At 62.0% G+C, this 12,212-nt stretch overlaps 1 protein-coding gene across 2 annotated transcripts in view; it reads right to left on the reverse strand.

The window, feature by feature from the left end:
• Positions 1-742: 742 nt before the first annotated feature.
• The window catches only part of Tmem184b (transmembrane protein 184B), a 43,648-nt gene continuing 32,178 nt past the window's right edge, over positions 743-12,212 (reverse strand). Inside the window, exons 4-10 of one of the 2 annotated variants that reach the window (XM_047549630.1) lie at positions 10,023-10,113; positions 9,546-9,621; positions 6,793-6,884; positions 5,930-6,099; positions 5,315-5,509; positions 3,819-3,839; positions 743-3,057 (exon numbers count right to left, since the gene is read on the reverse strand). In XM_047549630.1, the coding sequence (XP_047405586.1) occupies positions 2,816-3,057; positions 3,819-3,839; positions 5,315-5,509; positions 5,930-6,099; positions 6,793-6,884; positions 9,546-9,621; positions 10,023-10,113 (887 nt within the window). In that variant the 3' untranslated portion in view covers positions 743-2,815. The remainder of the gene's footprint in view (positions 3,058-3,818; positions 3,840-5,314; positions 5,510-5,929; positions 6,100-6,792; positions 6,885-9,545; positions 9,622-10,022; positions 10,114-12,212) is intronic. The other variant, XM_047549631.1, reaches the window with a different exon arrangement.

Below are 12,212 nucleotides of genomic sequence, written 5' to 3' on the forward strand. Positions count from 1 at the left end.
ACTCCCCTTCCTGAGGGACTTTCGAGGAAGGTGTTACCAGAGCGATACCAGAGCGCAGGCACAAACAGCCCTGGGGCCTGGGAGGGGCAAGGCCAGCTGCAGGTGCTCAGGGCACAAGCAGGGCTGGATGAGGGCCGCGAGCTGCCGCCAGGGAGACAGCGGGGCTGGGAAAGGGCCAGCCACAGGGCTTAGCTGGGTCTGCAAGCTCCTCGGGCTGGGGCTCTGCCAGGTCCTAGATGTGCGGAGCACAGGCAGCACTGGGAAGGGCCGGTGGCTGTTACCGGGAGGTCCCAGGCAGGCTGGGAATTTCCCCCACCCACGCTGCATTCCTGAGAGCTCCTGTCAGCTGGAGGCTGGGCCCCAGAAAGGAATGCAGCGTGGTGGAAGGTGCCCCTGGACAGGACCCCTGCCTCAGCCTGCTGGCCCCCAGAGTCCCAGGGTGGAGGCCACAGGGAGCTGGATGAAGTCCCTGCAGAGGGGCTGCCAGCGTACTTGACAAAACAGGGCCAGGCCTCACCCCCTGGCCCAGCCTCCATGGCACTGGGAGGCTGAGCTCCTTGCGACCAGCTGGCTGGACAGGGGGTCACAGCCCAGAAGGGACCTGGATGCTGATTTTAGCCTCTGGCAATGTGACTCCCCTCCCATCACTAGGTATCACTCAACAAGGACAAGGACACCCCAGCCACCCAGGAGGAGGGGCAGGAAGCAGGCGGGAACAGAAGCGGCGGCAGGCAGGAGGGATTTCAATACAATCTGTATTATCTCATATATATATTTCTTCCTCACTTTATTTGCTCACTTCTGTCACGCATTTAAAATGTCACAGAGACCAAAATAGAGCGGCTTTCAGTGGAGCTCATGGCAGTCATACGAGGAGATACAAAACTAGGGACTCTGTCTTCTCATACATCATACAATTAATTTTCAAGTATTTTTATATACAAAGGGCTACTCTATCTGGAAAATAATAATAAAAAAAGACAAGGTATGTTATGCATCCTAGGAAGGGGGAGGGGATGCGGCAGCCGGGAACATGTTCCCGTCCCATGTCCCCAGGGACTGCTAGTTCCCTGTCACTCAGCTCCCTCAGCTCTGTCCACCACGCTAGAGGGTAAGCGTGCCGAGCAGGAGAACCAAGTGGGCAGGGATCAGCCCACGCTTTGGCCTGGAAGGAGGGAAGCGTGTCAGGGAGGCAGACTCATGGAGGCAAACGCAGGAGGAGCCAGAGCTGCCCCTTGGATAGCCTGCACCTGTCAGCTGCCATCCACCCAGACAGGTGCCCAGGGCAGGCCTCTGAGCCCGTGGGAAGGAAGGAGGTCAGGAAGGTTGCTGGGACCAGCTGCCCTACCCAGACCCTCTCATTGATCCGGGGGCAGGAGCCTGTTCATTCCAGGAGTGACCAAAAGAGCTTCTGGCAAGTGCCACCTGACGGGGGCTCTTCTCCCTCACTGGATCAAGGCTACGCTACTCCAGACCCAAATATGACCTGGGTTTCACACACCAGGCCACCCTGCGCACACAAGCATGCCACGAGGCTCTTCCTAAGACTCACTGGCAAAAGCCCAGGCCGCCTGGGGACCCTGGCCTGGGGACACAGGTGTGGAGGGCAAAGACAGGAACTGGAGGTCCCTGGTCACTCCTAAGGCCTGTTAAGGGCACTCGGCCCGGCACTGCAGATCCTGAGTGCCAGCAGCTTAGTAAGGAGTCCCCAGGGGGTGTCTGGGGCAGATGTGGGCTGAGGAGAGGGCTTTTGTATGTGACTAAGGCACAGAAGAGATGGGCTGGGGCCAGACGAGGCAAAACACCAGGCCCTGTGTGGACAGAGACCCTGGGGAGGAGTCCGGGACCACTCCTCCACCTCCTGGCTCCCCGCTACATGGCCATCCCTACTGTCCTCCCCCGAAGTTGGTCTGGAATGTGGAGACACAGACCCTTCTCCTGAACAGGAGGGAGAAGCCGCAGGGAGACGCAGCAAAGGTCCTGACTGCTCGCTCTGGGGAGGACTGGGCCCGGCTGTGGAGCAGCCAGGAAGCAGGGCCCGCCGCGGCTCCATCAAAAGCAGGACTAAGTGAGAGGGCAGGCAGGCTGCTGGCTGTCCTCATCAGGCCAGGAGGAAGGGGAGGAGGAGATGGGCAGAAGCAGGGACACACAGGGGCCCACAGACCCCTGCCTCACCAGAAGGGCTCCAAGGCAGCGGAGCACCCTTCCCAGAGGTACCCGCAGCTCCTGGTGTCTGGCTCTGATCCTTGCAGCACGCCAGGAGGGCCTGGGACAGGAGTGGGGCCACAGAACGTCCACGTTCCCTCCTCCTGCCCAGGTTGAGGCAAATCTAGCATCAGACAAAGGTGAACACGAGGAGGCAGGCGGGGAAGAGCCGGGAAGAGCTCTCCCCAGGCCTAGCAGGCAGGCAGGCAGGGCCCGGTGTGTGATGCTCTGGGCCACCACCTCGTCATGAGCGCCTCCTGCAGGAGGGGCCCAGGAGGCGCAGCCGCCGGTCCACACACAAGCACTTAGGCCTGGGCGCGGCTGGTCCCAGGTGCCCCCACCACAGGGCGGGCAGCAGGCGTATGGGAGCTCCCCAGTGTCCTCTGCCCTGGCCCAGGCAGGGCAGGGTTAGCCACGTATAAATATTCCTGAAGGCTCGTGGGAGAGCCTGGGATGTCCTCCAGACAGACGGCGTCTGGCTGTTCCTCTGAAAGCGATATGTGAGTGTTTCTGGTCCAATAAATAAAGGGCAACGCCGAAGCTGCGCGGCCTCCGGGCCTGCAGTGAGGCCGAGGACTGCATGGCCCGCCCCTGGCCCAGGCGCCCACACCTAGAACTCGTCATCGGAGCTGAGCAGCAGAGTCTTCTCGTTGTCGCGGGCTCCACTGAGGCTGTGGGAGCGCGAGAGGCTGTGGGCGCCACTGCGCCAGGCGGGCCCGGGCTCCAGGGTGGACTGCTGCGTGTACTGCTGGTAGGCGGGGGAGAAGTTGTGGATGGCGTCCTGCACGATGTCGTGCGGGTTCATGGTCTCCTTGAGGCTGCTGGAGATGCTCTTCATGGGGGCGCAGCGGCCTGCGGGAGGCAGGAGGAGGGCGGCTCAGCCCTGCCCTTCGCCTGCAGCGACCCCCACTCTGCGGCTGCCAGCAGTCCTTTCCTCCCGGGCAAAGAATGGGCCCGAGATGTGAGAAGGGGCAGGCGAGAAGCAGCTCCGTTGCCTGGCGAGCAGCAGCAGCAGCCAGGGCATCGGGCAGCTGGCCACGCGCCAGAGGGAGAAGAGACACACCACTGCCACCGGGGAAGCCGGGGCGGGCGGGCAGGAAGGGACCCCGACAGCCTGGTGAGCTGCAGGCAGGAGCCAGGCCCACGTCCCACCCGGGCAGTGTTCCTCTGTGGGGAGGGGACCGGGCTGGCCACTGGCTTCCCTTTTGAGAGGACATGCTTCTTCCTATCCCCTCTAATGATGAGTCCCCACAGGCCCAGAGGGGAGCAATGGCCCAGGCCACCAGGCCAAGGCGTGAAGGACGAACCCAACTCAACCTAGATTCAGACCTGCATCTCTCCACCCTCCACATCTCCTGCCATGGAAATATCACTAAATGCCCTGCTGCCGCAGCAGTGGGCACCATGCCCCAAACCCAGCAGGGCGTATTCCAGAACAAAGGGAGATGAGACAAACGCGGGAGGAGAGGCCTTGGCAGGCAGGTGTTCGGGCTCCCCCACCCAGGGCGCCTATGGGGAGGGGAGGGGACACAGAGGAGCCACAGAGAGGCATGCTGGTGACAGTGACCAGAACTGACGTGCAGGACAGACGTGCAGACAAGAGTGGGACCTACCGTAAGGGCCGTATGTTGGCACTGCCCACGGCCAAACCCGGGGCAAATGCAAGGCAAAGGGGCGGGGAGAGAAGCCGGAGGTAGAGAAGACAAGAGACAGCTGAGTGAACGACACGCCCAGCCAGGCCCTGGCCGACACCCCCACCCAGGCACCAGGCACCTTGGCTGTCCCGCTGTCCCCCGGGGCCTGAGGGGGACGTCTGCCTAGGGATGACTCTTCCCATGGTGCGCACACTCTCAGGGACACCCTGGCTGTGCTGTCCCTGTTCTACCTTCTCCCAGGCTGACCAGAGCCGCCTCTGCATGGAGTGCCTGCTTCACACACCCAAGGCTCTGGAGGACCGCACGGCAGAGCTGGCTTTTGCCCAGCCTGGGATGAGAGGGGCTGGGCTCCTTGGTCAGAGGCTGGGCTGCAGGCCTGGACCAGGGGGAGGCAGGTTCAGCCAGCGGCAGCTTCTGCTGGCCTGGCTGCTGGGCCAGTCAGGCTTCTGCCTGCTGGGTGGGTGTGTCTGAGGGGTCGGTGCGGGAAGATGTCCAGGGTGGCAGCAGGGAACCTCTACAGGGCCCCTGAGGTATGGAAATGGCTCTCCCCCGTCAGCTCTGGGGACGGTCCCAGGCTCCAGGCCCAAGGATACCATCCCCACGGATATAGGCTCTGCCAAACCGGGTCTGAGGGACATGGCCGTCAGTGCTGGGTGGCTGTTTGTAAGCTCCTTCCCACGGGGGCCTGGAGGGAAATAGGTGGGAACCAGCTGGCCAGCCTCAGCTGGCAGAGGGTCAACAGCGTGACCAAAGAAGAGTGACCGAGGGCACAGCCAGCAGGTGTGCCTGCAGGACAAAACCCAGCAGCGGAGATTCGAGGCTCCTTCCGAGCAGGGCAGCAACAGGGGAGGGCCTGGGCCAAGGGGCTCTGGCTGCGGTCGCCGTGACTTCCACACCACTCACACAGGCTGCAGAAAGCGCCGAGGCCCAGGAGGCATGGGGAAGGGAGCTGGCAGCACGGCGCCCAGGCCGAGGTGCTGGGGGAGGCCCCCTCTCCCTGCCCTCCCGCCTCCCCCTGGTGGGTCAGCTCTGGCACTCCTGGCCTCCTCTTCCTCCTCCAGGAACAAGTCCCTGTCCTCCCAGCCCACTGCGTGTCCAGGCAGCAGCAGAGGCTCCGAGGGTGGGGCCGGGCAAGGGGTTACAGGACTGCAGGCCTTCCCGGCACAGCCACGCGGGGCCACGCAGGCGCCGGGTGTGAAAGGAGCTGCCGGCGCCCTCAGCGCTGACTGCGCCTGCAGGTGACCTCAGTGTGACGTTTTGTCTTTAAAGACATCTGAGGAATGGAAGTGGAGGAGCAGAGGCAGGGCCTGGCTGCCCACTCATCCGTCTCCCGCCCGACTCTCCACGCCATCCCTGTCTCCACACTGGACCTGCGGCAAGGGCACCAGGACCACGTCCGCAGTGCTGGAGGGTGGCGGGGGCTCTGGAACTCTGCTCCTCCCGCCAGGGCCTACCTTGCGCGTCCAGCCTCTTGTCGGCGTAGGCCTTGTAGGTGAAGGCGTGCCGCAGCGCCAGGGCCGCGAAGAACATCTCCACGCAGATGATGAAGTCCTGGTAGCCGGCGGCCACGGTGCCCTCGCCCACTGACACGCGGGCCGAGTGGATCTTGGGGATGGCGCCACACTTCTCCAGGATGGCCAGCAGCATGCCTGGAGGGGAGGCGCTGTCTGGCCCAGCGGGGACCCAGGCCCCTCCTCCACGCACCCCCCAGACACCCTTGAGCCCCACTGGGGTGGTAAGGACAGGGTCAGTGACACAAGACCAAGGCCTCCAGAAAGTCCACTCTCCCAGCTCCCTGCCAGGCACCTAAACTGGGACAAGAATTACGTGGGGTCCCCGGGGTCCCCCATCCATGAACTAGCTCTGCCAGAGCTTCCCCAAAAGCTCTGAAAAGCCCTAAGGGCACAGGCCTTTCCCCTAGAAAGGGCCCCGTGGGTTGAGGCTCCCTGAGCTCCAAGCTGGGACCACCTAGGACCGCCCTGTGGCCTGAGCTCTACGGGCCTGGGACACAAAGCAGAGGGAGGGTGGGAAGGGGCTCAGGGGCCTCTTGAGGCTGGAAGGAGGCTGACCTTGCCAGAAGGAGAGGAAGATGACAGACTTGACCATGAAGAACTTGAGCACAGGGCTGTAGGGGCTGAGCAGCTCCCGGGTGGCGAAGTAGAAGAGGAAGAGGGCGTAGAGCGCCAGGCTGACAGAGATGTTGTAGATGATGGTCACGTACAGGTAGCCGCTGGTGACGCTGCAGAATGGACACGTTCCGGCTGGGACCAACCCTGCCCTGCCACACGTGCCCCCCAGGACCCCTCCTCAGTGCGGTGAGCTGCGGGAGGGAGGGGACAGCAGTCGAGGACACACATCTCGTGTGGGGACAGGGCTGGCATCCACAGAGCCGGTCAGCCCACCCTCTCTGCTGTGCCCACGCTGTCCCAGCTCTGGAGCCCACTGCTGGTGGAGCGTGCTGGCAGGAAAACCAGGGTCACGCTGGAGGCCACAGCCTGACAGTCGGACAACGGTGTTGAAGGGGCTGACCCGGAGCTTGCTGTGGGCCAAGGTACAGCCTCTGACCAGGTTTGCTCACCTGCCTGGGTGGGGCCATGGCGTGGGTCACAGCAGTGTGTGGGACGCACTGCCAAGCACAGGGCCAGGCTTGTGGCCACCTTCACTAACCCCACGTGAAACAGTGGACCACTCACACCTGGGGCTCGAGCTGGCCTCTCGGGTCCCTCCCCTCTCACGCCCACCTTTAGAGCGCTTGCTGGCCGGGAGGCCGCGCAGCCTGCCTGGACACCACTGCAGCGGCAGGCTCAGTCCTGGGCCAGCGTCAGGCAAGGGCAAGGGTGCCAGGCCCAGGCTCCGCAGCTGCGGGCACGAGCCTGCGAAACCCGGGCATCACACTCCACCCACACGCCCCAAGGGACGACACACTGCTTACTCGAAGTCCCCGTCCCGGTACTTGCCGAAGGCCTGGAGGATCACGGTGCTGACGGCCATCAGCGGCTTCACCACACAGAACTGCAGCGTGGCCTGTGGGGAGAGGAGCAGGTGGCAGAGAGTGAATGTGCGCAGACCCCTCCTCGGGCGGCCTGTGCTGAATGCTGGGGACAGAGGGGAAGGCCCCACATGGGTCCCCAAGGAGACTGCTGTCTGTAGAGGCAGAATAAGCAAGAGACAACGACAACACACAGCTGTGAGACGGGTGCTGGGGAGGGCAGGCCAGGGGAGCCTCGGGGACAATGAGGAGCCATCAGGAAGGTGGCCAGAGACAACAGGGGTGGCACAGTGGACAGGTGCAAAGAACCAGCTCTGGGAGAAACAGCAGGGGCAGCGGGCCGTGGGACCAGGCAGACGGGAGCTTGGGTGCTCGGGAGCTTGGGTGCTCGGGAACTGGCTGCAGGGGGCGCAGGCAGCTGGGGCTCCCTCCAGTCTCTGTGTCCACCCCTGGCTGGTTTACGGTCCCACGCACTGGGCCCCAGGCCAGGGTTTCCGTGAAGCGGGGGCTGGAGCAGGGAGGAGACCAGGCGCCCGCCCTGGGCTCTGGCGTCCTGCAAGCAGAGCCGAGCACGGGCTGGCTGGCTACTGGCTGCAGTGGCTCACAGTCACTTGACCGGAGTGCTGCCTTCCTGGGAAAAGGGATGTGACCAGCCCCCACGATGCAGGGTCACTGCTGGGGGTGGGGGTCTTCCTGGAGGGGCACCCTCCAGGCCACTCAGAAACCTCTGGGAGCCCCTGAGAGCTCAGCAGTGCCCTCTGCTTCCACAACTCACATAGGCCGCAGACACAGGGGACCCACTGCACCCCAGAACCGCGAGGATCGCCACGCTCCTGAGCAAGTCGACCCGAGTCGCGGGCCCCTTGTGGGGGTGGCTGGAGCTCTGGTCAGCGAGGCTGAGCTAGGGAGGCTCCAAGGGGTGCAAGGAGACGGGTGGAAGGAGCAGCTGCAGAACCCGGCTCCTGCCCCCAGGATCCGTCAGGCCTGAGCCCCGGGCGGCTCGCACTGGGGCTGCCAAAGCAGAGCTGTCAGCAAACCCCACAGAACTCTTCTGGGCCTGAACCTGGTCCAGAGGAAGTGGGACCCACGCCCTCTGGGAAAGGGGAGACTGGTTCCCACCAAACGCCCATGGGGAGTTGCTGGGTGGTGCTCCCCTGTGATGTGAGACCACCAGCCCCAGTCACAGAAAGGAAGCCGAGGCATAGAGAAGCCGGTGTCAGCGGCAGCACTGGAAACTGAGCCAGCAGGCCCAGAGCACTGCCCAGCACGCCTGGATCAGGGCGGGTTCCCAGGCCAGGCTGGATATTGGAGTCACCTGGAAGCTTGCACGCCGGCCAGGCCGGGCACACTGCGCACCTGTCAGTCAGGCCAGGTTGGGTGGCTGGTCCGGGAACCTACTCTTAACAAGCACTGGAGAAGATTCAGACACTGGGCTCTGTCGCAGGGTGCCCAGGTCCCCTTGTGGCTCTGGGGCCAGACTGCGGGCACACTGGCCATGGGCCAGGGACGAGAGGCTTCCCTGATTCTTTCTCATCACTACCCCTCCCCACCACCTCCAGGATCAACAGCAGAGCGTCCAAGCACACAGGCTGGGGAATAACTTAAAACACAGTGTGGACAACAGAACCTCCAATGGGGCTGAGTCACAGCCGGGCCTGGAACCTGGGCACCCCGGCAGCTGAGAACAAGGGCTCGGAATGTCCCGCCTGGGCCGGACAGCTCTGGCTCCTTCCCTGCAGTCCTCATGGTGAGAATCTGGGTTCAGAGACACGTTAGGGAAGGGAGATCTGGAACTGAGTTGCAGACCTGGCACGTCAGGGTGGAAGCTTTGTGGAACGCCACGCTGGGAGCCCTGGACCTGCACGGAAGCGAGCAGAAGCCCCAGCTCTTAGGCAGGCCCCAGCGACTCGGCTGTGGGTTTCATTTTTCCTGGGACTTCTTGGTGATGCTGGAGGGACAGGAAGAGGCCCTGTGGAGACCAGGTCAGGCCATGAAGACTCAACCTCCCTGAATGAGCCAGCACTGTGTTAAGGCAAAATCCATTACCTCACCTGTTCCTTACAATCATCCCTGTAGATAAGTGTCATTATGTCTACCTTACAGAGGAGCAAACTAAAGCACAGAGAGGTTAAGTAAATTATCTGAGGACACATAGTCTGAGAAGCTGGAAGTCAAACTCTAATAGTTGGAGACCTAGGCCTAGCACGAAGGACTCCACCCCATGCCTCCATTCAGGCTACTCTGGACCACAGGGAGGGTGTCAAGAAAACTAGAAGCCACTGGACTGCCACCTGGTAATTCAGAAGAGAGCAGAGAGACCACACAGGCCTGTCTGTCATGTGTCTTTAATGCCAGTATCCTCCTGAGTCAGCCACAATGGATGAAGAGATTCACACTGAGATTCTCGAGCCTCACACACATCAAGACTTGGTCAAAATGAGCAAGAGTTTCAGAACACCTCTTCTTCTTACCCAAAGCTGTACCAGAAAACCCCAGGACACAGGTCACTGCCATCCAAACACAAGCTACTCACCTAGAGCCTCTGGAACCGTCTAGGGCTAGAGCTGGACGCCTGGCAGGAATCTACAGGTAGGGTCCAGGGCCGCCTCCAGCAGGGGCCTCCCTCCAGAGCGCAGGCCTGGCCTCTGGTGCCCGGCCTGCTCCTCCCGACCCAGGTGGCTGCTACCCACACACACCTGTTTGCAGAACCGCAGGAATCCAATGGAGTAGGTCTTCCCCCAGAGGCAGCAGGTGCCGTACACACAGCTGGACCTGGAGGGAAGCGCAGAGGGCAGTGAGCAGGGAAGGCGCGGCTGGGAAGCCCTCTCCCCGTAGGACAAGCTGGGGTGCAGAGCAGGGTGGCATAAACCCATAGGGAGGCACAGCCCAGCCTTGCGGGAGCAGCAGTAGTGAGGGAAGAGGGCTGCCTGGGCCCTCGGCCGGCAAACCAACGCAGAAAGCACAGGATTAAGACCACCAGAGAGAAGAAAGGAGCAGCGACAGGAAGGAGAGCGAGCCATGAGACCTGCCCAGAGTCCCAACGAACGGGTGGCTTGGAGTGTGGGAGAGGCACAGCAGGCCGGGGGTGGGGCAGAGAGGTCTGTGCCCAGCCGACACCGGACGGCCCGCAGGAGGCCAGGCCGGGCATGGGACTCCAGGGAGACCGTACTCACTCGATGGGCTTGCCTCGGATCTCCGACATGATGGCGCTTTCTCCCCCGAGGTATTCGTAGCACAGGCTCAGGAAGTTATAGATGACCAAGGCTGTGGAAAGTGTCCAGAAAGCCACTCAGCCCAGCAGAATGGGCAAGCAGCTGGCGAAATTACACAGCAACAGAAAAGGAGGGCGCCAGGCCCCACCGCACAAGAGGCTGCACGGTGAGCACCCGTCGCGTCCACTTGGGTACAATCCGTCCCGGCGTTGAAGCAGCACCTACACTGTGCTGACGCCCCAAAGAAAGGCACAGAAGCAAGAACCACACACCCAGGACGGCACAGGGAAGCGGAGGGCAGGGTGCCGGGTGGCAGGGCCGGCAAGTGTACGTTCTGGGGTGAGATGGTGTTGCTTGCTAGTTATCTCTGTTTTATTCACCCGTCTATTTGTGTATCACAATTTCACAACAAGACAATGATGCTGGGACACTCTCATCCAGAGGGAGGGTAGGGCCTCCTTCCAGTCCGGGGCTGGGTGGGCCTGCTGCATGCACAGCTCTGCAAACTGTAACCGCACAGGACAGCTGCGCTGGCCGCGGTGCCAACCTGGGAAGCTCAGTCAGCTCCTCCTGACGCGGGACGCAGCGCAACATCACCAGAGACCCAAAATCTGCACGGGTGAGTGAGGGTACCAGAGAATTAGGTAAAGATGCGAGGCCGCAGATACAGTGATGGGCTGCCAGGGCTCCGTGGGGCAGCTGGCCCGAGGCTGTGCCTGGCTGGCAGCTCACAGAGGTGGCTGCACCAAGGAAGGAGAGCCAGAGCAGCAGCAGGAGGGCCTGCAGAGACGGGACCACGGTGGCCAAGAGCTAGACCGAGGGGCAGGAGGACAAGGGCAGCTGGAGGGCTCCTTCCCACCACTGCAGCACAGTGCCCAAGGCGCTGGTGCCGCCGGCCTGGCACTTGAGGTCTTTCAGAGGCGAGGGGGTCCCTGCCTGCCCCACACTTCCCAGCAGCACTGAGTGCCGCTCACCCAGAGCAGGTCCTCACCCCGCCACGCCTCTGTGCTCTCGGCTCCCACTGCCTGGGGCTGCTTCTGCACCCCCAGGACCCCAAGCCCAGCTCCGAAGTCTCTGGGGACCATCACGGAGGCTCACGCTCCCTCCACGCAAACAAATCACAGACACTTCCTAGAATTCCCTACAGTGGGCATGATTACCCACTGGCACAGGTCACTCCTCAGACCAGGAGCTGCTGACGCCGTGACCAAATACTGCAGTTCTGCACGGGACACCACATCACTCAAAACGCTTCACAGGCTGGGGTGCAGCCAAGCATGCGCCTAGCACGCTTGAGACCCTGGGTTGATCCCCAGCATGGAAAAAAATGCTGTTTTCCTGAAATGAAATAAGACTTAGCCACACCTAATCATACCGTGACCCACTGATGGTGATGCGGAAAATAAATACACGTCTCAACAGTGAGAGTGAGAGTGAGAGAGAGAGAGAGAGAGAGAGGAAGTAAGTAGTTCCTGCCCAGCCTCACAGGCCCATGACTCCAGAAAGGGAGCCCGCCCTTGCTCAAGGCTTAGCACACACCAGGAATGAAGAAACACTCACCCCGACTGAGGCACGCGGAACACTGGCGATATGTTTTTAGGCAGAAGCCCTTCAGCAAGGTGGAAAGGAATGTATTTGGGGCCCTTTATGCCATCCCAGTGGCTCTAATCTATCCAGGGCTCCAGACTCCAGGAAGCGCTCTGCATAAACACAGCCCATAGCACTTACTGTGACCACACACAGACCAAAGGGCCTGCAACACAGCTCTGCATGCGGTCGGCGGGGTGGGTCCCTCTGGGCCTGCGTTTCCTCATCCACTGTGAGGACAACGGCGCCTGCATCAACAGGTGCGGTGAGATTTGAAAGACTCCACGCAGTGTGGCAGGTGGGCTGCCACGGACCAGACACCCCTTGGTGGGTTGAGGACCTAGGCCGTACGCCAGGACTAGAGGCAGCTCAGGATGTCTGGTGGAGACTCCAGATCACTCTTCTTTGACACGGACTTAGAGGGCAGGGGGAGAAGGGCAGGTAGCAAGTCAAATCTGTTGTCCCCAGGTTGATAACCTTTGTCCAGAATCACACAAGGCCATGGAACAGATGTGTCCACTCTGAGGGGGGTCCAGCTACACGGCGACAGCTGGCGTTTTCCAA

The sequence above is a fragment of the Sciurus carolinensis genome, chromosome 4 (assembly GCF_902686445.1).
Source record: "Sciurus carolinensis chromosome 4, mSciCar1.2, whole genome shotgun sequence".
Classification (NCBI taxonomy): domain Eukaryota; kingdom Metazoa; phylum Chordata; class Mammalia; order Rodentia; family Sciuridae; genus Sciurus; species Sciurus carolinensis.